At 37.1% G+C, this 27,711-nt stretch overlaps 1 protein-coding gene and 1 long non-coding RNA gene across 3 annotated transcripts; one reads left to right on the forward strand and one right to left on the reverse strand.

Moving 5' to 3' along the window:
• Nucleotides 1-544: 544 nt before the first annotated feature.
• LOC112557221 (cleavage and polyadenylation specificity factor subunit 6-like) lies at nt 545-19,223 on the reverse strand. 2 transcript variants are annotated; one of them, XM_025226954.1, is made up of 8 exons: nt 18,925-19,221; nt 15,076-15,306; nt 13,587-13,740; nt 12,647-12,807; nt 11,490-11,543; nt 8,328-8,372; nt 5,176-5,625; nt 545-4,714 (listed from the first exon to the last, which is right to left on the reverse strand). In XM_025226954.1, coding segments are annotated over exons 1-8 (1,164 nt in total). In that variant the 5' UTR covers nt 18,992-19,221; the 3' UTR covers nt 545-4,712. The 2 variants fall into 2 exon arrangements, with proteins under 2 accessions (XP_025082739.1, XP_025082747.1); XM_025226962.1 differs by lacking the exon at nt 11,490-11,543 and having other exon boundaries at nt 18,925-19,223.
• LOC112557234 lies at nt 19,142-27,121 on the forward strand. Its single transcript, XR_003097923.1, has 5 exons — nt 19,142-19,268; nt 19,508-19,607; nt 23,294-23,436; nt 24,319-24,455; nt 25,275-27,121. It is a non-coding gene; the product is annotated as an uncharacterized LOC112557234 (long non-coding RNA).
• The last annotated feature ends 590 nt before the right edge of the window (nt 27,122-27,711 follow it).

Genomic DNA, 27,711 nt, shown 5'->3' on the forward strand with positions numbered 1-27,711 from the left:
CATAATATAAACAATCTGTTCCCAGGATAATTAAATTATATGCTTTGTATAGAATTTGTTCTCGTATCACATGGACTAGTATTGCAGCAGTGCAAATCTTTGGAGAAAGGGTCGTTATCGGCAGTTTGAAAATTTTTTTAAATAGCATCTGCATTACGTTGTCCTTACTCCCAAAACTGATAATGACCTTTTTGGGTCAGTCATGTAATCTGGGATGTAATTGCAATGGTTCCGTTTCACTCAGATTAGGAATGCTCACACTTGGGTCAAATTATATATTTAAAAGCCACAAATATTCGAGCCAGTATTTCTCTGCACACATCATATGTTACATGTATATCCATTTACCCGAGGATTGTAAAACAATTTTAATATCAGAATTAATCGTTGTAGTGGTAACCTGTATACATACCTGGATAGCCATATTTAACTTATTTCTCCCGCCTTTGAATAAAAGAATACTTTGGAAAAAAAAAAAAGAAAAAACAAATTGAGACAGTCTGAAAGAATGGATTCTTTCAATAGCAATAAAAGCATTTAAAACTTTTTTTTTCAATTTTTTATTTCGAAACAATGTAGGCAGAAACTGTTAAATTTTCACCAATAATAGCCATGTTACAAAACACATTATGTCAATAATCAGATTGAATGCACAACACATCCCATTAAATATTCATGCACTACACACATAGCTTTAATAGTTATTAACAACTAACAATTAAGCTGCATAATACAACAGGTTAATTGTGTACATAAATATGCCATTGGTAGCACACAAAAAAACTTCTGTCTACATGTACTGTTTTTTTCCTACTATTTATTTGTATAGGTATTCTGAATTTTTAAAAAAAAATCACAGAAAATATCTGATCTAGCTTCTGATGAAAAATTTTGTTGCCTTCAAAAACATAACTGATACAAACTATTTTCAGTATAGCCTTCCCCCTTTCCACACCCATCCAGCACTGATGTTAGGTGAAAGGTGGTGTGGGTGGCACGAGATCAACAAGTCTTCTTATAGCTGTTTAGTTCTTGAAATACAAGAGTTAAAACATTAATTATAATGTTAAAGCTCACCGTTACATTAACTGACAAGATCTGTACCCCTCTCTTTAGTAAGTTCATAAATTTTAATGTTTATCACCATCAATAAGTTTACAAGAATTGTAGCATTAAAAATATATACCAAGTTGGAGCTTCTTTAAACTACATTGTTTGTCCAAAATATGAAAGACTTTAAAAAAAAACTACCAAAAAACCATCACCAGTGAACTATCGTTACTTAAAAATAAAAAAGAATTTAATAAAGTACTATCAATGGTGCATCAAATGTATTTTTGAAATTAGCTATAAGTATCCTTTCACAAGCCAAAACAGAACTTAGACAACTTTAAGCATCTGTAATGGGCCTAGATTTTTTTGTCCCTGTAAGATAAATTTAGAGCATGTTTTTTTGTGGGCTTTTAAATAAAAGACAAAGTCTATGAACATTGTAATATTCTACTGTATTTTTGCCTGACTGCACATTGGCTTACCAAGCTTCAGGAAAATGTAAATAACTAAGGTACCCTTATTTAAAATTATTACTTACAAATTAATATTTCAGTTAAGAAGAATCACAAAACATGAAGGAACCCCAACAGAGAAATTATAATGAACTCATGCAGCTAATATCAGTCCTAGTCTAGTGAATGCCCTGTTCCTGTGCTTCTTCCACTAAGTGAAGCATTTCTAAACTTTATCAATAATTCTTGCATAAAATAAACAGTCCAGGATGGAACATTAAAATACAAAAGTGATAGCTCATTGTAACAAATGAATATGCTGCAATTCTTGAATAGCAATGAATGCAGAACAGAAAATGAGGAAAATACAAAAACACCATTGTGCAAATGAAAGAAGAAAACTACATGATTTGTTCAAGTGACTAGCTAAAAGACAAAAAACAAGAGAAATGCCTTTTCAGTTTATTTGTGTCTTTAACTAGTCACTTGCACAAATTATGTAACTGTAATTGTAAAAATGGAAAGTCTAGAAAGTAAAGAGTTGAACAATACTGGCCATATGGAAAATAGTTTCTATATACTGACACCCATACCCTCATTTTTTAAAATCAACCAACAGGTCAACTAAACATCAAAAGAAAAGCATATAATCTGTACAAATAACAGGCACCACTTTTTTCTTAAAAAAGACTGCAAAAAATAAACCCTGTCTAATCAATTTCTTTCAGTGAAGACATAAAAACCAAGTCAGGTTAATGTTATAAAAATAATATCTGTAAATCATTTTATTTAATAATGATTAAATAGCAAAATACCCTTTCATTTGTGTGCTAAAGATCATTACATGCATACACATTAATACAACATAAATATCTCATCACTGTGTTTACAAGAACCTGTTTTCAGATGCCACAAAGCAATGGAAAACTTACTTTTACATCTCTGATCTTGCGAAATCCAACAGCAACAGCATTAGAATTATCTTTCACACTGTAATGACATGCAAATTCCACATTGATGCCCACAGGATAAAAAGCAAATGAAAATACTGCTTCATCCTTGAAGACTTCATTCCATCAGGAAGAATTTGATGCACTAAATGTTTACAGCATCAAAAACAAATGTATACTCTTTTTCACTTTACTCTTTTTCAAAATATCACGTGTCATTACAGCCAAGAAGTGAGCTTCCAGTTGAATTCAAAGTATGCAAAACAACAAAAATACAAAGATCTCAAATAGTTGTGACCATTTTGCTCACTCATCAGATATTTTTAAGATTTGAGTTTTTTTTAAAACAATTATGCTTTTTAAAAAAAAAAAACCTGAAAAAATGAAACAATAACAAGACTTAAAGGAAATCCAAACTGCTATTCTGCATTAAGTACTACTCAAGTGCTCTAAGCATTCCACCATTTCATACCTTCTAACCTACTTTTATAGATGAGCAATAAATTTTAAAACAAAAGCTGCCATTTATACATGGAAAACATATAGTACACTAGTGTTATAAATCTTATGCAAGAAATACCCAGTTTTAAAAATCTGTTAGTCAAAACATGTAACATATACAAAACATTTAGCTTTGAAACAGCAAAAAGTGAGGACATTTTAAGGGTAAAAACCCCCACAAAATTTATACAAGAACTTTGTTTACATTGGTTTTAGAAAACAAGGCAACTATAAAAGTAGCATTCAGAGAACTTTCATGCAGACTTTTTATATTAGCATACAAGGGCACTGATCTAAAATGTTAAAAAAAAAAAAAAAAACTCATGAGACTCATAAGCAAAAGTTACTATACAAGCAGAACACCAACAGCATGATAAAGAGGAGGTACTTTTAATGAGAACACTTTTGAAAAATCAACGTCAATACAGAAAAATTATTTAAATAGGGGAATGAACAATTCAAAACAATTACAAGACAGAGTAAATGTGGGCAGTATTTTAATCTGATGCAATGAACACACTTCTGCAAAGAAAATTTAAACTGTGGAGCTTCAGATAATGTTGCAGAAAAAAAGCTCTAATCAGTCTTGGATTTGACAAAAATGTGTTTCCTATACCATGTTTTTTTCCATGCATCATCTTTTCTGTGACCAAAAATGCTAAGTCATATGAGACATTGCACAAAACAGAACACTTCTTCAGTCTTATAGTTTATGAGGTAAATATTCTAGAGTTTTTGAAAGGCATTTCTTGGTCCTAAAGGACACTAAATAGGGTAAAAAAATGACTTAATGCCTACAAGATCATAAAGAACATCACTCAAAATATATACCTGTGGAGTTTCAGTATTTTGTGTTGTAAAAATTACACAATAATCATAAAAAATAGAACAATGCAAAAATCATGTCTGCTTTAAAGTACCATGTCCTATCAAGCATTTGGCATCCTAGCCTAAAACAAAACCCTTTTCCTCCCAATTCACAACAAAGCACTGTATGTATAATTGAAAACTTTAATTTATATAGGCCATGTTAAAAAAAGAAATGTTATCACAAGAGAAGCTTCAAAACTTTTGTAAATCTGTACCGGCTAAAACGAAACAAACAAACAAAAAAAAAAACAAAAAAAAACCCAACTAACCAAACAAACAAAAAAACCCTTGGTTTTGTGTGAAATCTCACTGGTAGCATTAAAAATGTTAACTGCACAAATATCACAGGTGTAGCAAACAATATACTTTTGTACATAAGTAATATTCTGCATACATAACATAACAGAAAAAAATCTACAAAAAATTTCCTTAAGTGAAACAATATGCCATCAATAATTACAGTACTAGATTTGTCCAAAAGGTCTTTAAAAAGTCTTGCAATTTACAATTTATCAGAAACTTTAGCATTATATATATACTGAAAGCTCACTAAAAATATTTTTCTTTAAAAGGCAGTCATATCTTTTAAGCATATTAGAAGACAAGGAAAATAAAAATAAGAAAAATATTTACAGCTGAAAGAAAGGAATGAAATTTGTATTCTAGGCAAGATTTTTGTTCATTTTTAAAAATTTATTGAAAGCGTCTACACAAAATTACCAAGAAAATGTTAACACTTTAATTTCTTTAAATAGTTATATGCATTAAAAAAGAATTTCAAATTAATACCCTGTAATGAAAGATATTCAAACTTCAAAAAGTTGAAAACTAGTGTCCAGTTTGTTTTACAATGCTGGAAACAAGTATCTTGTCCATGTCTGGATGATCCTGAAAAGAGGAGGAAAATTTCAGTTTCCATGATATCTAAACAAGTACTGTTTGTTTGCAATGCTTGTTCTTTGAAAAAGCATAGCTGTGTATGTGTGTGCATTCATTAGCATGCTCTCTTCTTCTCTTTTTTTTACACACACAAAAGAAACTTTTGAAGTGTTAAGTCATGATGCAAACTGTATAAAAAAAAAAAAAAAAAAAATTGGAGAAGCCCAGGGTTTAGAGAACTGGCATCCAAACCTGAAAGCAATTTGGAAATGGGTACCTGCCTTCATAAAGGATTGGGGAAGGTAAGGCAGCAGCAAGGAGATGAACGATGCCTTCATAAAAAGCTGGCTACAAGAAAAGTGTGGTCTCTAAATGTTCACTCCCTAGTGGTTGAAAAAGGTTAAGGGGCAGTCTTCCCATCCAGGTCACTCACCACTAACTATACTTTCACAAATCACAGCAACACTTACATGAGCTGTATCCGTGCTGGGTTCCATAACCTCCAAACTGTCCAGAACTTGGAGGCTGAGGAGTACCTGCAGGTCCTGCTGGATATGGAGCTGTGCCATAAGGTACAGAAGCAGCGTCTGCTTCATCAGATGGACAAGAAGGAGTTTGGGGAGGGTAAGAGTCAGGGGCTAAGGGGTAAGGCGCTGTGCCTGGAGTTTCTTGAGGATAGGGCTCTGCAGATGGAGGATAAGGACCTGCAGGAGCAGGATAGGGACCTGCAGGAGCAGGATAGGGGCCAGTGGGAGCAGGATAGGGGCCGGTGGGAGCAGGATAGGGGCCGGTGGGAGCAGGATAGGGGTCTGTGGGAGCGGGGTAGGGGCCAGGTGGAGGATATGGGCCTGCAGGTGGACAGGTTCCTGGCTGCATGGGGTATTGCACATCAGAGGGTGGATAGCCAGACTTAGTCTCACCTGCAATTTATAAAACAAAAAAATCTGCAAAAAATCTGCTGCCTTAAGCGAGCAGCTCTTTCTGGCATCTGAAATAACAACAGTATACATTCAATGCAGAGGAATTTACATTTGTTTCTTAACCCAACTGTTAGCAAACTACAAATAATTTTCCTTACTGTCTTTTGCACAAGTGGATGCTGATAATGTATGACTAATATTTATTTTATGAATTTCTCTAAACTAATGAGGCCACTAAACATATCCCATAACAGATCAGATAAAAATGAGTGGAAAGGGGCTAATGTGTTTCAAATGTGTATACATGGAAGGAATCAATCAGAAAACTGAACATTAGTTGAACAGAGTAGTAATTAGACATTTCAAAATGCTTCAAATGTACATAATGTTCATTTAACTAAAGTCCTGACAAGGTGGTGATCAGAACAACAGTCTGTACTTGACAAAACGCTAGTGTGCAGACTATCTTTTGCAACCTTTTGGCAAACAGGATATAGTCTAGGTGCCATTGTTTACAATAAGGTGTCTCCTGTGATTGTAGTTATGGAGTGTCATGAACCAGACTATCAAACAGGCAACAGAGAGTTTCTGTTAATGGTCTTCTCTCAGATCATGTTGTCATCTGTACATGTTCCCATCAAGACTGCTGCTTTTCTCCACTACTGTATACAAACAGTTGCAGAAGCACTACTGATAGGAGCTTTCTTGTAAAATTTGCTGATGACACTGCCTTACTGTCTCTTTTGTATGACAGTGAACATCTTGAGGATATATGGTGTGACGAACACTTTCTTGTCTTAAATGCCTCAAAGACTAAGGAAATGATTTTCGACTTTCGGAAGAACAGGGCTAAAGCAGTCATCAGTATTATCCATGATGATGCCATCGAGGTAGTCAGTCGACTACAAATATCTAGGTACTATCTTTGATAACAAGCTTAAATGGGACATTAACACCAACAAGATCCTTCGTAAGAGTTAACATCTGTACCTCCTACAGAAACTCAGATCTTTCTCTGTCAGCTGTCATCCTGCTGGGATCACCACGCATTGAGCGCATCTTTGTGATGCGGATACTAGCGCGCTACAAAACTACATCATCATCATCATCATCATCATCCTCCTCACTCGGTTCTATGAGTCCTTCATCAAAAGTTTCATCACTTTTTCTTTCATCTCTTGGTTCCACAGCCTCTCCCTAGGGAACAGGAACAGCCTAATCTCCTTTATTAGTATCTGTTCCAAGATCACCGGAACCAGGCAAAGGGATTTGGAAGCCTTTTGTCATCAGCAAATACTCAGGAAGACATCATGCATCCTCTCTATTTCTGATCATGTGTTGGCATGCAAGTTTTCACTTTTGTGGTCTGGCTGTAGGTACGCAATACCTGTATGCAGAACCAATCGTCACCACAACTCATTCATTCCACGTGCCATTCACTTGATAAACTCTACTGGCTGTCATCTTGTACTAGGCTGAGGTGGACCACTTCTGATGACTCACTGATGTTGAGAGTGACCTTCACCTTGTTTTCTGCCAGCGGGAGGTGACGTCTTAAGGCTGATACTGGTGGAGAGTTAGCTAAGAATAGGAATAAGTACAATGCCTTGCTACTGATTTGTCTGACATTACTTTCGTCTGTCTTTAGCAACTCATCTGCTCCAGGGCCCTTGCTGGCTCTCAACAGCCCTGAGTTCAGATGGAATTTGAAGTTTTAAGGCAACACAGTTGAGAGCAGGGCAAAGTTCTAGCACTGAAGAAGCTAAGGCACAGCAGTCAGTGACACGCAGGGAGCAAGATGCAGGATGACACACACACCTCTTATCACCAGATGACATCGCTGAATCGTCCACAATGCTAGAACAACCAAAAGTGTCAGTAAAGAAGGCACAAAATCCAGTACAGTAAACAATCCAAAGCAAGATGGAAGAACAGGAGAGAGAAACCGTGAGTGTAAGATGTCTATAGTAAGAAATGACGCAGCACAAGCACTGAAGAAAAATCCAGAGGCGAACGGTGCAACAAACATCACAGATGAGTAGGAGAAAGCAAAACTCAACATAAATCCACAGATGAGACAAAAGGACAAAGAGCTGGTCCCCTTCAGCCACTTAGGCAAAGGGATATCACTTTCTAACGCAAGGCGATCCCAATAGCTCACTGGGATGCTTCGCAGCTTGCTGGGAAGGGAAGATCATAAAGCCGATGCTCACCAGCCCGCTCTCTTTTCCGACCAGTACAGCGTATAACCTGCAGTAAGCTCTCTCAGAAACCCTTGGTCCTCAAGATGGACTAAGTACTGTTGACCTCTAGCAAGAGAACTTGGGTCAATTGTTCTAAGAAAACATTTTCTGCCACTTCTGCTTGACCATCGTTTACTCCAATCGTACATATACACATAGAATTTCAGATTACAAAAGACCTCAAATACCAATCAGCATGATCAGGAGGAAACATTAAAATGTTTTGATTTACTGAAATCACAGTCTTTGAAATGCACACAAGAAAGGGCACAAGATGATTTGCATATTTTGTAAGCAGAACTCATGAGTTAACAAAAGGAATATGACAGCATGCAGGCAAATCAAATTATATATTTCATTACCTAAATGTTGTAAAAACACAATGACATCATCTCCCAAAGTAACCCTTCATGAAATCCTCTAAATAAAAGTTTTATTTGGTGAACCAAATATACTGACCATAAGGCATGGGTGCACCTTGTTCTGGATATGCCGGAGGGGGTTCTGTAGACAAAAATTTCTATGTCATTCAATGAAAGATATGTATTTCCTATATGTTATTAAGTAGTGCCGGTACTACTTAATAACTTAAGAGGTCATTCATGGATTAAAAAATATAAATAAGCACTAAACATTTATTTGATAACACTCTATACTGTTGTTCAGCATTTCCATAAAATTCTCATAAAATTTTAACTACAGTCATGCACAGCCAAGCAATGTGTAGGTCAATTGTAGAAAAAAGTCTTTTCTGTTAAGTTGCTAAGACCACCAACAGTATCACTCCCACCAAGAGGCAGAGAGATACAAAGGGGACTAAGATAACAAACAGCATCAGTTTCTTGATACCACCATTAGTATCACTTTCCTACCTACAGGCAGAAAAATGCAAATGGGCTTCAAGAGAGAATTTATCACTTTCTGAGGAATCAACCCAATATCAAAGGGTGACCAGGGACACCCACATGTAGGAAGAGTGCCTTGGACAAGGAGAAACTGGTCACTTTGCGTGAGACCAGAACAAACAGGGTTTCGTCAGGACAGGTCATGCACTGACCACATTGCTATCCTCCATATCATCATTGAGCAGTCTATTAAATGGCAGTCCTCCCTCTATATAACTTTTGTGGACTTTGAGAAGGCATTCGACAGTGTAGAAAGGACAGTCATCTGAGGCTGATGATCCACTATGGCATTCCACCTAAGCTCATAAACATTATTCAGAGGTTGCACGAAGACTCATCCTGCCAAGTTATTCACAACGGCAAACTCACTAAACCTTTCATAATGAAGACAGGCGTAAGACAGGGTTGCATATTATCACCAACAATCTTCCTAATGGTCATAGACTGGATTATGTGCAAGACAACACAGGTATCCAGCGGATCTTTACCAAACAGCTAGAGGACCAGGTACTTATAGATGACATTAGTCTCATATCTCAACGGTAACAACATGCACAAACCAAACTGAGTAAGCTAGCAGAGGAAACAGAGAATACTGGCTTAAAGGTCAACAGAAAGAAGACTGAAGTGATGAGAATCAACAACAAGTAGGAACTCCCAATCCAACTTCAAGGAGAGAACATCCTGGAAACAGACCGCTTCACGTATCTGGGGAGCATTGTCAACAAGGATGGTGGAGCGGATGATGACACCAAAAGCTGCATCAACAAGGCCAGGCATGCTTTCAACAGCCTAAGCCCCATCTGAAACTCCCAAGCATTATCCTTCTGCAGTAAGACCTGAATCTTCAACACCAATGTGAAGGCAGTCCTACGGTATGGTTCTGAAACCTGGAGAGTGACAAACATCATCATCAACAACAAGCTGCAGACCTTTACAAACCGATGCCTACACCATATTCTGGAAATAAGATGACCTGAAAAGATCTCAGCCTGTGGAAAAGAACGAACCAGAAAGCCACTAGCTAAGACATCAAAAGGTGCAAATAGGACACCCTGCGCAAACCAGCTGACACCATTGCCAAGCAGGCACTTGACTGGAATCCTCAGGAGAAGAGGAGAGTTGGGAGACCAAAGTAGACTTGGAAAAGAACAGTAGAAAGTGAGGCAAAGGACGTTGGAACCACATGGTCCCAACTGAAGGGGCTGCCCAAAACCGGGTCCGCTGGCAAGGTGTTGTTAACAAGAAACTTTCTAATCTGAGTGCTAGCAACTGGAAGTTCATCTCTAGGAGATGTAAGAAAGCTGTTGTTTGCTGACTCAGTGTATGTATAGTCGATTACTGTATATATGTACTGTTCTACTGCATCTTACATTTAAATTACATTTTTATGTTTTATATATATAAATTTTATTGATTTTGTGAATGAACATGTGTGAGTGTTGTAGCAAAGTGCTTGAATGTAAATGAAGTGCATTGAAAGTCAGAAAACAGCAATCCACTGCGCAACAGAACACTCAACCGCTACATCAAAAACTGTCTACATATCAGTGATTGAGTGATTAATTTCACAAAAAAAGACAAACTTCAAACAGACTAATTCTAAAAATAAATTTACATGCTAACATCCACACAAACACGTATTCATACAATAAAGACACCCATAATAATAATAAATAATGAAGATTTATAGAGCACATATTCACACTCCTATGGAGCATGCTTTTAGCACTTACAACAGGAATGAGACATGGACAACATGGACAGCATACAAGGGACGGAGGAATAAACAACAGTATCGACAACAAATAGTAGACAAGTATTGAAAACACACAGAGGCACCGAGTAACAAGACCTGAGAAAATCGTGATTATGTAGAGGAAGACAAGTAGGAAAGTATCAAAAGTGGAAAGGGAGGGTGAAAAGGACTAGCATTGTGTGGACTGCTTTAGGAGTAAAAAGTAAAAAGTAAAAAGACACACATTATGCCATGATAGGTCTGGACTTAAGTCATTGATTCTGAAAAAGTATGCCTTAAGTTTGGACTTAAAGGTGGTTAAAGAATCATGGTAATGAAGACTGATGGGTAATAAGTTCCAAGTTGATGGGACGATAGAAAATGACCTCTGTTCATATGTGTTTGACTTAATGGGACTTGAAGAAGCCTAACCATGCAGTCTCAGAATGTATCTCTGTCATTAGGCAATGCACAACCATATTGTACAACCAAATAATTGCAAAATTATATTATTACAATAAACGTTCAGACATTTTTTCTAGCATCAGAGATCAGAAGAATTGCTTAAAAGATTGCTCACTAGGATTACAGACTTTAATAGACAAATGGAGGCTATGGAAAGAAATGACTAAGTACAGAGAGAAAACGTGCACGCTGTTGGATAGGGAGCGTAATTTAAAAAAATGAGATATGGAAATGGACCTAAAACACTGTCTTATAAATGAAATGAGAAGGCTTCAGAAAAAAATGTAAATACAATCCAAAAAAACGAAAAATAAAACATTGCACCCAAATTGTATATTATCTTCTGGGACAAAGATCTGCTTCTACATGAATAATCAAATAAGTTTTTTTCAACCTTTAAAGCAAAGATGCTATTAATGTTTTTGGATAATTATAATATTTTCATAATCCACCAGATTAATTGACTGCTACATTTCCACAAGCTATGTAAAAAAGCATAAGAGTAAACAATACCATATTCTTTAAGTGGCACAGCCAACTGAGGATCTGTCAATTCAGTGGCACCTCCTGTTATAAAAATGTTAAAACAATAGAGCACACAAGACACAAAATCATGCAATACACCAGACACAGGACCAAAAGATACTTTACAATTAAAATTCGTGTTTGCAACTCAGATATTAAAGTCTGTTGAAAATCATACAATGCAAAACATCCCACATGCACTTTTTGTTTCAGTTTAACTTTAACAAAACTACTACTTCAAAAGCATTTTGCATTCACTACTAGTTCTGCTTAAGACCAAAGACATGCAGGTAGTCAGGCATTTGTAGTATGTTAGATCCCAGTCATGACTATGACAAACACAAATATTACTATGACTAAACAAAGGTGGACAAATTGATGACATGCAGTACAGCTTTACAAGCTAGGCATTCCTTGGCACTTAATTTTGATGCTGTTCACCTTGAGGTACAAATGCTTACATTCACTGCCTGTTCCCCCTCTCCCCACAAAAACCCCCACTAAAAAAGGGGAAATAAATGTTACCATACCAGAATCACACACACTTCATTTGATAAGTTATTACATGATTCCTAAGTTGTTTACTTTTATATTGTGTATGAGAGTATAGGCAATTCACACATTGGGGAGATGGTGATGTGAGGAATATGGTCAAAAGGGGCAGAGTCATGGGAGTTACTAGAGAAGGGTCACTGGCAATGCCTTCGGTGTTGATTACTGACTGAAGTTGATGCTCTTCTTTTCAGTCTGCAGTCCTGGAGGTCCACCAAGTTGCAATGTGAGCAATCTAGTATATAGGTTGCAGAATTCACTGCTGCATTATGCCTAAATTTTAGATAGGTTAAATATATGATGTTGTAAACATTTTATGTGCTATACTTAAGTGTGAAAAACACTACTATTTCAAAAGCCCTTTTAAATCTACGTATAATGCCTCAGCATCTTTTTATTTTTAGTTTATCCGTTATTTCAAACAGTTTACTTTCTCCACTTAGGTGAGTTTACTTCCTTAATCTTCTTCTTTTTTTATTATTACTAGCATGCTTCAATGTATTATCACAAAATCTCTGATCACCCTGTTTTCATCACGTGGATGTAAATAGGTTATCAAGGAACTGGCTGAAAAAAAAATTGAAAAGACAAACCATGTGAGCTGGACTTTTTGGAGAAACTCTTTAAAAGTTTTCTTCCAGCTTTCCTCTTTTTGTAGCAAGTAACAGCAATAGCTATCACCACAATGACAGCAACTATGAGACCAACAATAATAAATGGTGATGTGCCACTAGAAGTGCCTCCAGGCTGGCGTCTGCAAACAATTTTTGAAAAAAGGAAACATCAGCAAGCTCACATTTTAGAACTGCTTACACTTTCATCTGCAAAACACAATGTAAGCCTAGCAATGATAATTGTTCAATCCCCCCACTCACCCATAAAAAAAGTGGGATAAAAATCTGAAAAATAAAAGAAAACATGAACTTTTTAAGATCTACAAACAGGTTGGCAGCACATAACTGGATGCAATTTGGATGGCTAATGTGTAGCAGTTGGCTAAAATGAATTTATTTCATAACAAAAATTGGCTGATTCCTTCAGAACAGCCATCCTGACCTAGTTAGCACTAGCAATGGGGTCAAAAAATATAGATTTAGTGTTGTGAGTCTCAAAAAGTAGAACAGTTTAGGCTGGAGGTCTCATCATATAAGATGTTTTGTAAAAGCTTGATATATCGATATATATATATTTTTTTCATCGTTCAACTTTATATTAAATTTCAGCAACAGTTTAACATGCATAAGAGTTAGACAATATTAAAACAATTTCCTGACATTAAAGATCAGCACAATAATATTAATGCATGTCTATTGATGTGTACCTCTTTTTATTGGCTAGCGCTCAATAAAACCTCTAACACGTTGTTATGGGAAGGCAGGGTAGGTCTAAACGCTTCTAACATTTGAAAACCCCCAACCATTGTAACTAGGGGCTCTGAAAACACATTTTATGGATGGGAAACAATGAATATCTTGTCATGATCTCAATCAATGATTGTAAATAATTTAGGATTCAGGTTAGATTTTAACTCACCCATAGTAATTTGCATGACAGCAGAACTCTTGGTTGCTTGGTCCACAGCACCAGGTGTAGTTTTCTGGTTGATCGTCAAGTGGGCATATGAAATAGCCATACACTCGTGAACTGTTTGGAGGCTTGTAAAAATCGTTTCTACAAATGGGAGGTACTGCAAAATATCAATTTCCAAGTGTGAAGAAAATAGTGAGATTTCAGGTTAGACACTTTAGCACTGTGCACAGTTAAAAAGGGCCCATTAAAAGAGAGAAACTATACATGTTCAAAAACAGAAGTTTTGATCTATTTTTTAAGATCTACTTTTATCTAGTTTCAAGGTGGCAATTATTTTCATCCACCCTGAATGGTCTCAGTTTGCATGTGCTTCATACTTTGTATGTGCACTTGTTTGCATTTACATTGAGAAATAAATTTTCTCAAAGTACATGCACTACAGATCTACAAAGAAATAACAAGAAAATTAAAGAGCACAAACAGAAGAGTAAAAAAAAATAAAAAAATTCCCTTCATTTACTTCAAGTACGCCTTCATGCAAGGATCAATGCTGAGTGAATGCATTAAGGCAAATGCTATATTTTGAAAGGGAAATATTTTATTTTTATACTGAGGGTTGATGACTGAAAAAATTAGCTTGTCAGAATATGTCTAACAATTCTGTGCTCAAGTTCTGCTTTAAAGAACAATTTAAACAGGAGGTTTCACACAAATAGTAAAGAACCAATCAGAACACACTATACATTTTTTTAAAACAAAGTCATTTAATAGCAAAACTGTACAAAAGCATACTTTTGCAAATATGCCATGTTAAATATTCCGTTCACATCAGGTGAATATTTAGTCATTAAAAATGTAATAAAATAATGACATTTAAATTGTAATAAACTGGACTAGATTAGTTTTCTCTCTTTATGATATCACATCAATATACAATAAAAATTATTGTACAGCCTGAAAATAGCATACGTAAGAGCCAAAAATTGTTTATTTGCCATGCTCTTCATAAATGCATCAATATGATTGAAGGACTGAATCCGTGCAGAAAAACGCCCGTGCACACTATGATTACAGTATCTTTCACTTAACATTTTTTAAGTGTAGTCTTATCTATAAGCTGTGATTATATTTGTATATATTAAACACTAGAGCACCTGGTTTGTTTAGGTTTTAACCTCAGATGCTATAAGGAACAACAACAAAGCATTCATAGATAATTGTTTTGTAAAGTATACTGGATAAGTGATGTTAACAATTTTTACAAACTACTAGCAGCCTAATAATTAAGCCAGGGATCAGTTACCTAAGGAAAATTAATGGCATACATAACTAATTCACCTGCATTACTGAGCCTTATTAAAATGATATTCCATTTATTGGTACTTAAATATTTGTAAACTTTACATAAAAACTAAGCAAATGTATTTCTAATTATTGAAATACATGTCCGTGTCTCAATGAAGTACACATTTTTCTGAACACATGAACTTACCGTAATCTCGTTGACGAAAGCGCGGGCTTCTCATATAGCGAACACTTCCATAGATGGTACCTGCCGCAAGAGCCATATGAAATGTGTTGCTAGTAAAAGGACTTGTGCCCTTTCTTACATGCCCACTTGTGTATACTGGGAGTCGGTTAGTCCCAGTTCTTCGTACAGAAAAGACCCGGCCTGCTCTGCTGCTCCGACTGCTACCACTTCGACGGCTTTGTGCATTGGGAACTGAACACAAAGAAATGTATGCTGATTCAGAAATTTCAATAAAATGTGCCAAATGTATGTATTTACAACTCATTTTTGTAGGTGAAGTGGGTGGGTGAGGGAGAGTGGGAGACACATGCATTAGTATTTTTACTACAAGCATTTAAATATCAAGCTGTAAGGTTTTACTTTTCTTTATTACAATCAATTCAGAAATCTAATTTGTTTCAATTTCAGCTAGCAAAATGTCAAAATTCAAAATGCCCAATAACTGTAAACATGTTTGATTACAGAAATGTCTACAAACCATCTAGTCAGTAGACTGTTGCCCAAGAAATGAGTGAAACCTAAAATAACTAAACAAAATAGTTTGCAGTACTTTTGTAATGAAACAATAACTACCATTTTCAATCAGGTGGACTGAGTGAGAAAATCATGGTGACAAATGGCTAAAGTTTTATCAAAAATAGTATCATTGACAGGGCTTCTGCTAAGGCTAAATTCTTTGGGGTCCCAGGAACTCCTTCGTAGGTTAATGAAATAGGTTAATGGAACTCTTCCCGGTAAAGGGCAAAAACTCAGTGCAAGGGAAGTAACTCTCACCTTGTAGCAGACGACAATAAATTGGGCTACGATGTCAGACACTACACTTACCCAATTTTGTATCTGTTCTTCGCCCCAAAATTGAAGGGGTCCTCCGAACTTTTAATGCATACGGTACGCAATTTTTTGCGTAAGCAGAAGCCCTGATTGAACTAAAGGATTTTTCATGCTTATGAAAATATTATATTATTATATTATTAAAGTTAACAGATTTATTCTGGATTTGCTTTTCAGTAATGTGTACGCATATGTTTCTGATAAACAAATTTGCTACTTTCTTAACATTCAAAATAATTATTTGCAATTATCTTTATAAACACTACATGTGAAAGCACCACACTGTAAACACCTGTTACTAAGCAGATCTACAGTAAATGTTCCATTTCAAGAAAGTGGAAAAGCACTAATTTTTATTAAAAAAAATAAACTCTTTTGGGTTTTGCTGGTAATACCTAACACTGACCATTTTTTAAATAACTTTTGGTGAAGACAAAAAAACACCATATTATCACTTATAATTGCAGAAATTTACCTTTGCTAAAAGTTTTAGCCCATCAGTGAAAAAATAGTAGATAAAAGCACTAATTTTTATTAAAAAAAATAAACTCTTTTGGGTTTTGCTGGTAATACCTAACACTGACCATTTTTTAAATAACTTTTGGTGAAGACAAAAAAACACCATATTATCACTTATAATTGCAGAAATTTACCTTTGCTAAAAGTTTTAGCCCATCAGTGAAAAAATAGTAGATAAAAGCAGATAAACTCTGGCATAACATTTTTTAAATTATAAAAGCTATTTATGTTCCTTATAGTTATAATAGCCTGGGGACGTAAGGAAGAAAAAGATAAAGTGCACACTCAGATTGCTATAACTAGCACACAGAGAGAATTTTTTTTTTTATTAGGGATCTTAAAAACAAGTATATGCTGCTGCTGTAGCCCACAGACAAATTGACAGATAAGCCTGTTTGTGTAAAGCTTGCTGTTTCATATTAGTGTCAATCTTTTCATGTTGTTTTTAACAATTTTTTTATGGCTGCTGTTTCTCTTGATATTCTTAATGAAAATAAACAGCTCAAATATTTCCCTAGCAATGCACTGGATTTGGAATGCGAGTCATAAATATCATAAAATGTCAGCCATAACTGAAAGTATCATGCAACAATACAAATTAGAAATGAAATTGCTATAAACAAAAAAATCCAGGCGACATGTATGATGCCATGTTAAGTGCTTGAACAAAGATATTGTATATGATCCAACAAATAGAGGGACTGGAGTTGAGCAGATTGAGTTGATAGAAAAACAAATGGACCCCAAATTTTCACAAGGAAGTGGGATATGCACTCTCCTTTTCTAATTTTCTTTTACACAGTGTCTTAGAGTCATTTATTTTGAGATGCCAAGTTGTAACTGTGCAGTCATGCTGCTTTGCATACCATGGTCAATGCAAGTAATCTATTTTTAATTAAGTAAATGTCACAGAACTTCACAAAGTGCTGTTAACAATGAAAAAGACAAATTTATCTGCAGCTATGCATGCTACTTACCCACACTGGACAAAGACAGCTGTAATAATAATAAGTCGATCCATTCCGAAGAATGCTCATTGGCAGAAAAAAAAGAAAAAAAGCTGTCTTCTTGCAGACTTAAAAGATCAAGCTTCATGACAAAGAGAGAGATACAGGAACTGCAGAGACAACACCAGAAATGACTTCCTGCAGAAGTAGAGAACTAGGCCCCTCTAACAATCTTTATTCCTACGAAGAGACAGAAACGCCTTGCCATCTCTACCATAATTTCCCATTTCACACTCAATGATGAACAGTGATATATGCAAGAAAATTATGAGCTGCCTAAAAATGGTACTGCAGTGGATACCCTCACAGTGTGGTATTAAAGGCAATGTGCAGGCTGACAGAACAGTAAAATTTGGGGTTGAAGACAAGCAGGATGAAAACAATATCACCCCAATAGAGAGGAAGATTTTCATTAAGGTTCTGCACAAACCACCCCAACCAGCAGACAGCTACCATTGTCTGTCCACATCAGACCAGGTGATCACCTTCCATCTCAGGGCAGGGCATAACAGACTAAAGGTCCACCTAAATCAGCAGCTACATCTAATGTCCCCTCCATGTGCTCCCTGGAGATGTAGAACCATCGAGCATATCCTACAGGAGCAGGAAAGGCTCTTGTAGGAGCTGATTTTAGTTTTTAAAGAAAACACAAATGAATAAAAAACCCAATGTTGCTTGTGCATAGTTCATGCTTCCACACAGCTGAAGAGCTGCTATAACTTTTTTTTCTATCATCCTTGAGCAGACTGAAAAGGGGAGAGTGGGACCTGGAGATGTGTGCTATTAAATACTACCTTCAATATGCTAGTGATGGGGCTACTGAACTTTGAGAGTGCGTGTGTCTCCACCATTTAAAAGTAGGCCTGGCATCTAAGGCTCGCAGCGTCGCGTGCCACCCGAGTAAAGATTTGTTTCAGATTTCACTCCCACATGTTAATATGCGACTTTTTTTTTTAAGAGGGGGGTTGGTGGTGAATGAGGAATATTCTTGCTACTGCGAAGCCTACTTTTACTTCATAACTTTACACTCTGTGACTTCTGCCAGATGTTTAGATGCATCACTTGTTAGTTTCACCACTACAGCTAGGATTATTCAACGTCACCCAAGTAAGTCAGAAAATAGTGCAACAAGAACAAGGTACACTTACTTAGCATAATACTATCGTTAGCTGCAAAATTTATGTTTTATTATACAGATAATTTTGTATCTGGTTGATAGGGAATAAAATATAGAATACGCTGACCAGCGCAGAGGTTTTAAAAAAAAGTCTACATCAATTATCTTGTAAAAAAAAAACCACAAAAAACCCCAGAAAGCATAGCATATATAAAGCAAACTACCACCGCATCGAATGAATGATATTCAGAGTAAACTAGTTTCTAGACATCGCCCTGTCCCGTGTAAAATCATTAGATTTTCAAAATACAAAAAAAAGGAGAAAAGAAAACTTACCAATGAGTAGTATCACAAGAATCACGCCCAAGAAAACCTGCATTTTCTTCGTAGAAAGTACCGCCATGTTTGAAGTCAGTCGGGATGTCGTAAACTAGTTTCTGCAGCAGCAGTATCTATCGTCTGCTCAACGATCTGCTGGGAGCGACCGCAGCACACGTAATAATGGACGAGCACCAGCTAACCTACTTCTTCTTGCTAGAGTATGCAGTTTGTGGCTACAAATCGATTACGAGAAATCCTGTCTATCCATAGCAAAACGTATGATTATCTTGACGCGTGCGCACTCTGTGTGTGTGTTCGCGGCTCGGAGAGAGAGAGAAGCGGGTATAGAGACGAAGAAAGTAAGAAATATTACCGAGTAGTATCGATATTTATGCGCGTACGTTCAACCAGAGTTCTGACAAAGCTCCGCGTTTTAACAAAGAGCACATTTTAAAAATAATTTTTACGACTCATATACATATGTTCCTGAGTCTCGATTTTAAGAAATTTTGGTTTGTTGGGAGAATGTGGTGGGATGTATATTGCCGAGGCCGCAACTTTATGATCTTCTCTTTCCTTCTTCTCATCCTTTAACTAGTACCGGAGGTATCAGTCGTAGGGAAAAGTCAACGGGACGCAGCACGTGTGAACTCATACCAGTGGGGCCGGTCATGCGAGAGAAGACCCCAGTTCTTCAGGTTAGTCACCAAGATTTTCTGTTGCTTGCATCGGCTCCGACCGCCTTGGACAACCTCCTCCAGGGCTGCGGTGCATAGGCGGTCTTAACTCGAGTTAAGACCGCAGTTAAGCCAAGCACGCTGTCTTAACCTAAGACGCCTGCTAAGCGCGGTGCATGGGCGGTCTCAACTCGCTAAGCAAGCGGTCTTAGTCTTAAAATTTAAGACTGGTCCCCCCCAGGCTTAACTCCTTGCTTAGCCGCGACACGCTGCTTACGCATGACCGTACGGCGGCTTTCGTAGTAACAGTGGCGCTTGATCGTGTTGTTTACTGAGTTGCCCTGCGTATACCATTGACAAATACAGATTTTTGACTACTTCAGGGATCGATCAAATCCATTTGAAATGTATGACGTCGATTTGTTTCATCGTTTTTGATTCCGTCGAGCGAACATAACAGTGGAAAATGATTTCGACCATCATTTTCAACGAAAAGACTCTATTCCGCCTTTGTTGCAGGTAAGACTACAGTCACCACCACTATATAAATATATAATTAATAAGTGTAATTGACAGCATTACGTTAAAAATATTTAATAATATTAGAATGACATCAAAATATAGTTACACAATAAAACAATGGCGTAGAACTTAAAACGGTGTTGACGACAGTGGGTGATGTTTGTTGTTATTATTGCTGCTCTCAAGTAAACATGAGACCACAAAACTTATACATATTTGGAAAGGAAAAACTTGAACTTTGCAATAAAAGTAATAAAAATTTTCTACTTTCACTCTGGTGACAGCAATAATCCAAAAAATTTCAGTTTGCTGTACTTGGGTTATATGAGCACGCACAATTCTGGCCCATCCACTGTGCTCCGAGTGTTGTTTTAGAGTATGTAAACATTATTAAAAAATTGATGGCATTGTATTTAAGTAAAACAACACAGAATAAAGTAGCAGAGCACCCAGAATCTCTTATATAGTTTGATTTAATACATGTTTATCAATTTGACAGGCAGTTCCTTGCAGTATGTCTCAAGTTGTAAGCATGTGGCTCAAGAGATAGATAATCATAATAGGTTAATGTTATCATCGTCCTTTTTAACTAAAAATGGACAGTTTTGTTTAGATGTGAATACTAAAATATATAAATCATTGAGGTCAATAATATTTCCTATGTCTTTTGCAGGTGATGGTGGCATTACAATTTTATGCTACAAGCATAATGCAAGTTGTAGTGGCTGACGGCATTGACATGGGATGAATATGGGAGACAGTGGCTACCGCTGAGGGACTGGCTTAGTTTCCCTTTTTTTAAATGCAGACAAGGAAAGAACTCCTCCCCTTTAATATCATATGCTTCAGAATATATTTGTGACTTCAGATACATCCCTGCCAAAACAGCAAAAATCATCATGTGTTCCATTGTGCTGTCATAATTTCTAACTGAATAGTCACATTATTATTCAATTTGACTTTGGCTGAATAGCAACATCCACCCCAATCAGTTGGTGAACACTTTCAGCAGCTGGCATTACCAATCCATTTCCATCTGTTTTTCCGTCTAGTATTTGTTACCTCAGCCTGTGCCAGATTTATTTTGATTTCCATGAATTGCAATTCTTTTTTAACAAGATTCAAGTTCACTGTCCTGGAGCTACAAAGTTTTTCGTTCTCTTATCTTTGTTGTGCATTCTTTTGTATCATCAGGTATTTTGCTTTCTTCGGGTGACCCAGTTGACGGATGGAATTCTGGCTGCTTGGTACATCACCTTGTGTGTTTTATCTGACAGTCAAAAAGATTTTTTCAGAAATGTGCAGCTGTCTAGGCCTAAGCCGCTTTGATGGCTTTGAATATTGCTGTGTGGCTCTCTGTGTGGTCTTGATGCTGCGCGAAAGAAATGTTTCTTAGAACAATTGATTCATGACACTTCTACTTGGGAGCACTGAGTACTTACCATCGCATTAGGTTACGTAAAGGTATTGTTTGAATTACTCTTCTGTGTAAGGTTTCTATATAAATAGATTATTGTGTTGCTTGTTATTCTTTGTGATGCCAAGTAACTAGTAAAAAGCAGTTATGTTGATATTTACTACATGCTGCTAGTAGGATTGTGAAGGACATGTTTCTCTCTTTAGAGTTAATATTTAGCACTTTTCGCTGGACTCAGGTGTAGCCATTTCAGAACTTCATAACATCTTATTTGCAACTGTTTAAGAATGTAGACACTGCAAATCTGTCATTCAGAAGCTGATCAGTGTCTACTGGAATCTAAACTGTAGAACACTGGTACTGTAACATGCATTAGACTTGTAGTTAAAACTTGTTAAATGTCCAAACTGACTGTGGATGTAAAGACAAACCTGCTGTGTACATCTCCCAAATTATGTCATAGTCTGTGTTTGGCACTTGAATTAAACAATTTATAATTTTAAGCCAGCTGTGGAAAATTATATGTAGCTGCCCTCTCTAAAGTACAAAAACCTTGGTGGCTTTTCCTTAATATTTCATGTTTTGTTCAAAAATACCATCAGGAATATCTGTGATATAAAGTACATTTTTAAAATTTCCCATTTGAAAACATCATCATCTGAAATGTTCAATTCATTGTTGTTTGTTATGCATGAAAATAATAAATCTGCATATACTTCTAGCAAAAGCATCTCCATTGTTGAATTAGAAGATTGAACTGGAGTGTTCTATATTGCACCTCCTATATATGTCAATATTATTATTTTATTACTCTCCCCTATCATGAAAAACTTCTGGAGGAACCAGCATATTAAATGATTCACCACCTGTAACAAAAACTAAATCAGAAATGTATCTAGTTATTTTAAATAAATGTATTTCGGATGGAAATACTTATTTTCAAACTGGCTGTTGTGTGCTGACTATAGGCTTTGCATTTGCATTCTCTCGGTATCTAGAGCTTTTTCTGCGGATGACACAGACGTAAAAAAAAAAGTCTACACAGGTAAACAAAAAGACCAACCTTCGATGTTTATGCCTTCCATCAGTTCTCTGAAATCATCTACCAAAATATTTATCACTTTCTCCTTTCATCACGGGTGTTTCTGGTGGCACCCTGTCCGCTGATGGATGTTTCTGACGACATCGAAATGAAATTATGGAAGATCTTAAATCCGCTCATATCTTTCTTATTTCATCTTTTCTTTTTTCTGGTAAAGCCTCTTCTTCTCCCTGGTAACCTCCTCGATTAGACTAATATTTCGCTGTCGCACATCCCTACTTCGTTTCAGTAATGGTGCGCAGACGAATTTCGCGGCTCGGCACCATCGCTGTGGCGCAGTTTTCATTGGTGGAATATACGGTTGGCAAGGCCGCTCCCAAACGAATTTATTTATATCGCCGACCTCGACCGCCGCGCTGACCTGACCCGGTTCTCAGCTAAGCAAGGGGCTGAGATCGCTCATGCAACAGGCTTGAGACTGCGAACTTAGCCAAGACGAAAAGCGAGTTAAGCAAGACGAAAAGTTAAGACCGCCTATGCACCGCAGCCCAGGATCGAAGAGCTTCCCCACTTGGTTGTTGAAGAATACCGAGCTCCTGGAGCTGTTGTACAGTTCTTTGAAGGCATTCATACGCGTTGAATGTCTGTAGCATATTCCTAGTTCCTCATGTCATTCTCTATCGAAAGCCTTCTTGGCGTCGATAAAATTATGGTATTTTTCAACAGGTCTCATGCCTGTCCAGAATCCGGTCTTCCAACAGCTCCTCCGAGGCCGGAGTAAGGGGATTCCAGATCACTTTCAGCATAACTTGACTGGTCATACCCCTGCCTACGTGAGGTTCGAACGATGATCCTGATTAGTCACGGAGGTAAAGTTATGCTAAAAACTAAAGATTACCACATGTACTAGTCTGGATGTCCGCCCTGTCGAGTGCTGTACCGCCGGGTCAAGGGGCAAAACGCTATTGTCGCCCGAAATAGTTTGTGAAGACCTAACAGGAATTTACATGATTACATGTTCCAAGCAAAAAATTCTGCATGAAATCGCTAAGCCTTTGTTCTCGAATATCTGTATTGCGAGTATTAGCAGAATGAAAACTAGTCTGTATATTTAAGCAAAGCTATTGGTGTACCAATTACTTTTTAGCCTAGCCATTATTGTTGCAGTCCTCACAAAGTTAGTTTCTTGCTTGTTTGCCACCGTAATTTTGAAGAAAGTTGAGTCCGGTAATATTTAGAAACAAACAACAGAATAAATAGGATATCAAGCGATTATTGGATTTCATTGCCTATAGCACATGCTTCCAGGCTGCACAGAGCAAGGATGGCGCAACTCTCGGCTCTGACTCGTGGACGGTGTTGCTATGGGAACTGCAGTTATTACTGTACTGTTGTCGCTTTCAGTTTTGATGAACGGCGTCCAAAGTACACGATCGATGTATGTGGTTTTGTGCATGCTGGTGGCTTTACAATGGTTTAGCCACATCTCTTTATATTTATTTATTCTTGTCATGTCCGAGCAATCCGGCAGCCACAGTAAATTTACTTAAGTCTGCTATATGGAATAAAGTATAATACATCAACACACGCACACTTACACCCGCGAGTTCACATGAGTCGAGAGACTATCTGATCTGTTATACATCGATTCTCACTCTCATGTAATCGATTGTCCTTATTTTAAACTACATGTCAACACCATTGTATTTGTAGGTTGCTACAGACTTTAATATTTTTGCTTGTTCAAGCAGAAATGAACTGCTTCGGACATTGCATGCTCTGCGAGCAAAACAGAAATTTTGATCTCATCGGTACATTGTACCAACCTCTGAGGAAAACAAAGGGGAGAGAAAAAAGAAATCAGCGGAATGGAGAAGAAAGACATGAGGTGCAGTATTTTATTGGTTGTTATCAATCGCTACTCTGTTTATTCGTTCATCATATTTTACATATTTCTTACAGGTATTATTGCCTTTTAATAGAAATTTTCTCCCTGTTCGACACTCGAAGTTTTTCATATCAAAATAACATAGATAATCAAGAGATCAGATATAGGACATGGAAATAATACTAGTCGATACATCTGTTTTCACAATAACTGAGTGTGTGTGTGTGTGAAAGATGAAAATATTCCAGTTAATGTGCAAGTGTGTATAAAATGCACTAATAAGCGACTCAGATCTGAGATGACTTCATGGCTATTTTTGACTATGCATGCGTACGTATACCAACACATCCGCGTTTGTAAGTAGGTCAGCGCAGGTAGCTGTAGCCAAATGAAGCTAACTTCATGCATATATCACTACATTGCTTAAGATTTTATTAGGCTTAAGATCGAGTTTATGATGTGCGAACTGACCTTATGACACCTTAAATTCAAACGCTCAGTTTTAATCATCGTCCGCGTGTATGTTTACATTGCGCACGTGTGTAGTAATATTCCTACGCAATTGCGTTGCGTAGCGCCAAGTAGCTATGGCGTACTTTTACAGTCAAGTTTCATTTTTTGTTTTTTTAATTGCCATGGCTAAATCCACAGCATCAGTTTAACTGGTATCGTTTTCGAAATTCAGACAAGTTGTTTTAATAAGCTTGCATGGATTATGACGATTCTTTTAAAATAGTTTTCAGCTGATCGACAGTTGTAGCATATGTTGCAATAGTTTCAGAATCACGAGAATTGATGACGTGTCTATAACCTGTACAGGTAAATGAAGGAGGATACCAGTCCTGAGTAGAGAATGCAATTTACATAAACAGGAGACAGGCTGCAAGTGGAGATGAAATTCAGGTGAGACAAAAGAGCAAAATAGCACGCGCACATCTGTGTGTGTGTGATAGAGAAAGAATATTTTCTTTGTCTGACGTCCGAAGCTTCTCTTTTCACTATACTTGATAATCCCTAGCTTGCTCCTAGTCTGCCTGGAACCAATTAACGGGGTGATGATAATGAATAATGCATAATGATGTTCGTGGATGAAAAAAGCGATGGCAATACGGATCACGGGAACTGGGCAGAGCTCGTCCATTGGCCTTTTCCAAAATTCAACCCTCAGTCCCTGGAAAGTTATTGCACTCTGCTGTACTCCTACTCCCAGACGTACGACCCGCAACAACACATAAAACAAATATGAATACCGTTCTAATTTGTTTAGTATGATATATCCTTTCCGTTTTTCTGGCATGTTTAAAAAAAAAAAAAAAAGAGAGACACACGTAGCTATATTTATATGTTGCTCGTGATGTGTATCAGTGAAGCAGACGAATATCCATTAGCATCCCGTTATCCTGGTCTGAGACGATCCTGTTTTACTCAACGCCGTGGGATGTTGATAAACAAAAGGTTTTGAACGCCACTTTTGTAGTTCGTAGACGTAAATATCACAGCTCCGGTACAGGAGGTTTTTCCCAGAGTATCTCGCCAAGTTTACTTTCTTGTGTAAACCAAGAGATTTATTAGAAAATAGGCGGGAAAGTGGAGAGAGGGCCAGAATTAAGGGAAGTAAGCATGATGAGGGAGGAAACCAGTGATAGAGATATTTGGCAGAATATAACTCACGGAGGACAACAAATAAATGGGAAGGAAACCAAACTAACCAAGAGAAAACCGACGACACGCGGTGTCAAATCCAAAGAGAAATACATGTCCATGAGCCGGGATATGAACTTAGTACCTTTAGATGCTCTTTTCAATGGTGAGAAACGAGTGGTATACCATCACGATACTGGATCTTCTCACGGCCCCCTACGGATCTTCAAATGAGGAGGTAATTACATACTGGGATCACAATGAGATGACTTACATTTTTTCTTCCTGAAGCTTGGGATCTGAAATCTGACTGAAACACTTTCTTGGGCAGCAGAGTACACATCCACCCATCACGCGGGGCTATGCAGATTAAATGTAGATTAAATTTGTTCCGCAAATGAAGTGACTTCGCGTCTGGAAGTTTCTGCCTTCACGATGCTAGCTTCAAAGAGGACCCCCTTACCAACCTTACCATGGTACAGGGGACAGGAAGTGAATTCATTTAGGCAGTTTCTTAAAAAAGAGATCTTTTTAAATAAAAAGGCCTATTGGCAGATGGCGTGTACAGTTCTTTCCTGTCATGGGGGCTAAAAGAGCAGTGTAACATTTTGGCTTTTCTGGAAGTTTGTATAATCTTTCTGCAAGATTATACGTGAATTTTAAGTTGGAGCAATACGGAATTTCCGAGAAATTCTGTTCCATAGCCCAATGGAATTTTTTAAACATGCAGCTCAAGAGCCTAGACAATCGCTTCTGTTCCTTGTACAATGGAGATACTAGAAGGGACCTCCATCTCTGATGACCCTTAAATTTTTTTTAAAATTCTGATAAAGGCACAGACATCTAATTAAAGGTGGAGTTACACATATCACGTGCATACGATAGAAGACGCACCTAAATCATCTCAGGAGTGCGCAAAAGACACACGCGCGCACACATTACATGGAAGCTGTAAAAAATTATGAGCCTTTTTAATGTATGGAATAGAGTAGGTATGTTGGATGTGTGTGTGTGTGGGGGGGGGGGGGGGGGAAGTTCGTGAGACTCAACCAAGAGTGGTCGAGGTGGTCATTTACATGTTGCTGTATGTCGTATTTGATGCCGTTACAAACGTTACATCATATTTGCCATTGTAACGTTTGAGATACTCTGGTTACAGTGTAGGTACCGCTGTTGTATATTTGTCATTGTTTTGTGATATTAAACGGGATATATTGTATTTTTTGCTGTTGCGTTTTATCTCTCGCTGCCACCTGTGTACCGTACTGTTGTTATGTACTGCTGTTACGTTTTATGTACTGCTGTTACATTACAAATACCGGAGTTACATTATAGACATGAGACATTATAGACATTAATTTTATTCATTCAACCTTGATTCATATGAAGAAATCGACACTACACACAAATAGCAGTTCACCCATACAATTTTCTCATACAGATTGTGGATAAATGTACATAGAGCTTGAATACAAATAAATATAAGACAACATTAACTAAAAAGGGGCAGAAACCAGAGACCTTCCAAACCAAATGTTTGAGGAAATTGTTCAAACTATTTTGGCCCAACATAATAAATACTATTGAAGAAATCTTTAAAAGAACCAGCTGCACA

This window comes from Pomacea canaliculata, linkage group LG1, assembly GCF_003073045.1.
Source record: "Pomacea canaliculata isolate SZHN2017 linkage group LG1, ASM307304v1, whole genome shotgun sequence".
NCBI classification, from domain to species: Eukaryota; Metazoa; Mollusca; class Gastropoda; order Architaenioglossa; family Ampullariidae; genus Pomacea; species Pomacea canaliculata.

What these genes read in the sequence shown, in the direction of transcription:
- LOC112557221 (XM_025226954.1), bottom strand. Translation starts at nt 18,991, where the DNA reads ATGGCGGTACTTTCTACGAAGAAAATGCAGGTTTTCTTGGGCGTGATT. An exon ending in CTTTCGTCAACGAGATTACG is followed by an intron (nt 13,741 to 15,075) that starts GTAAGTTCATGT and finishes GATATTTTGCAG; the next exon opens with TACCTCCCATTTGTAGAAAC. An exon ending in TGTGCCACTTAAAGAATATG is followed by an intron (nt 8,373 to 11,489) that starts GTATTGTTTACT and finishes TTTTGTCTACAG; the next exon opens with AACCCCCTCCGGCATATCCA.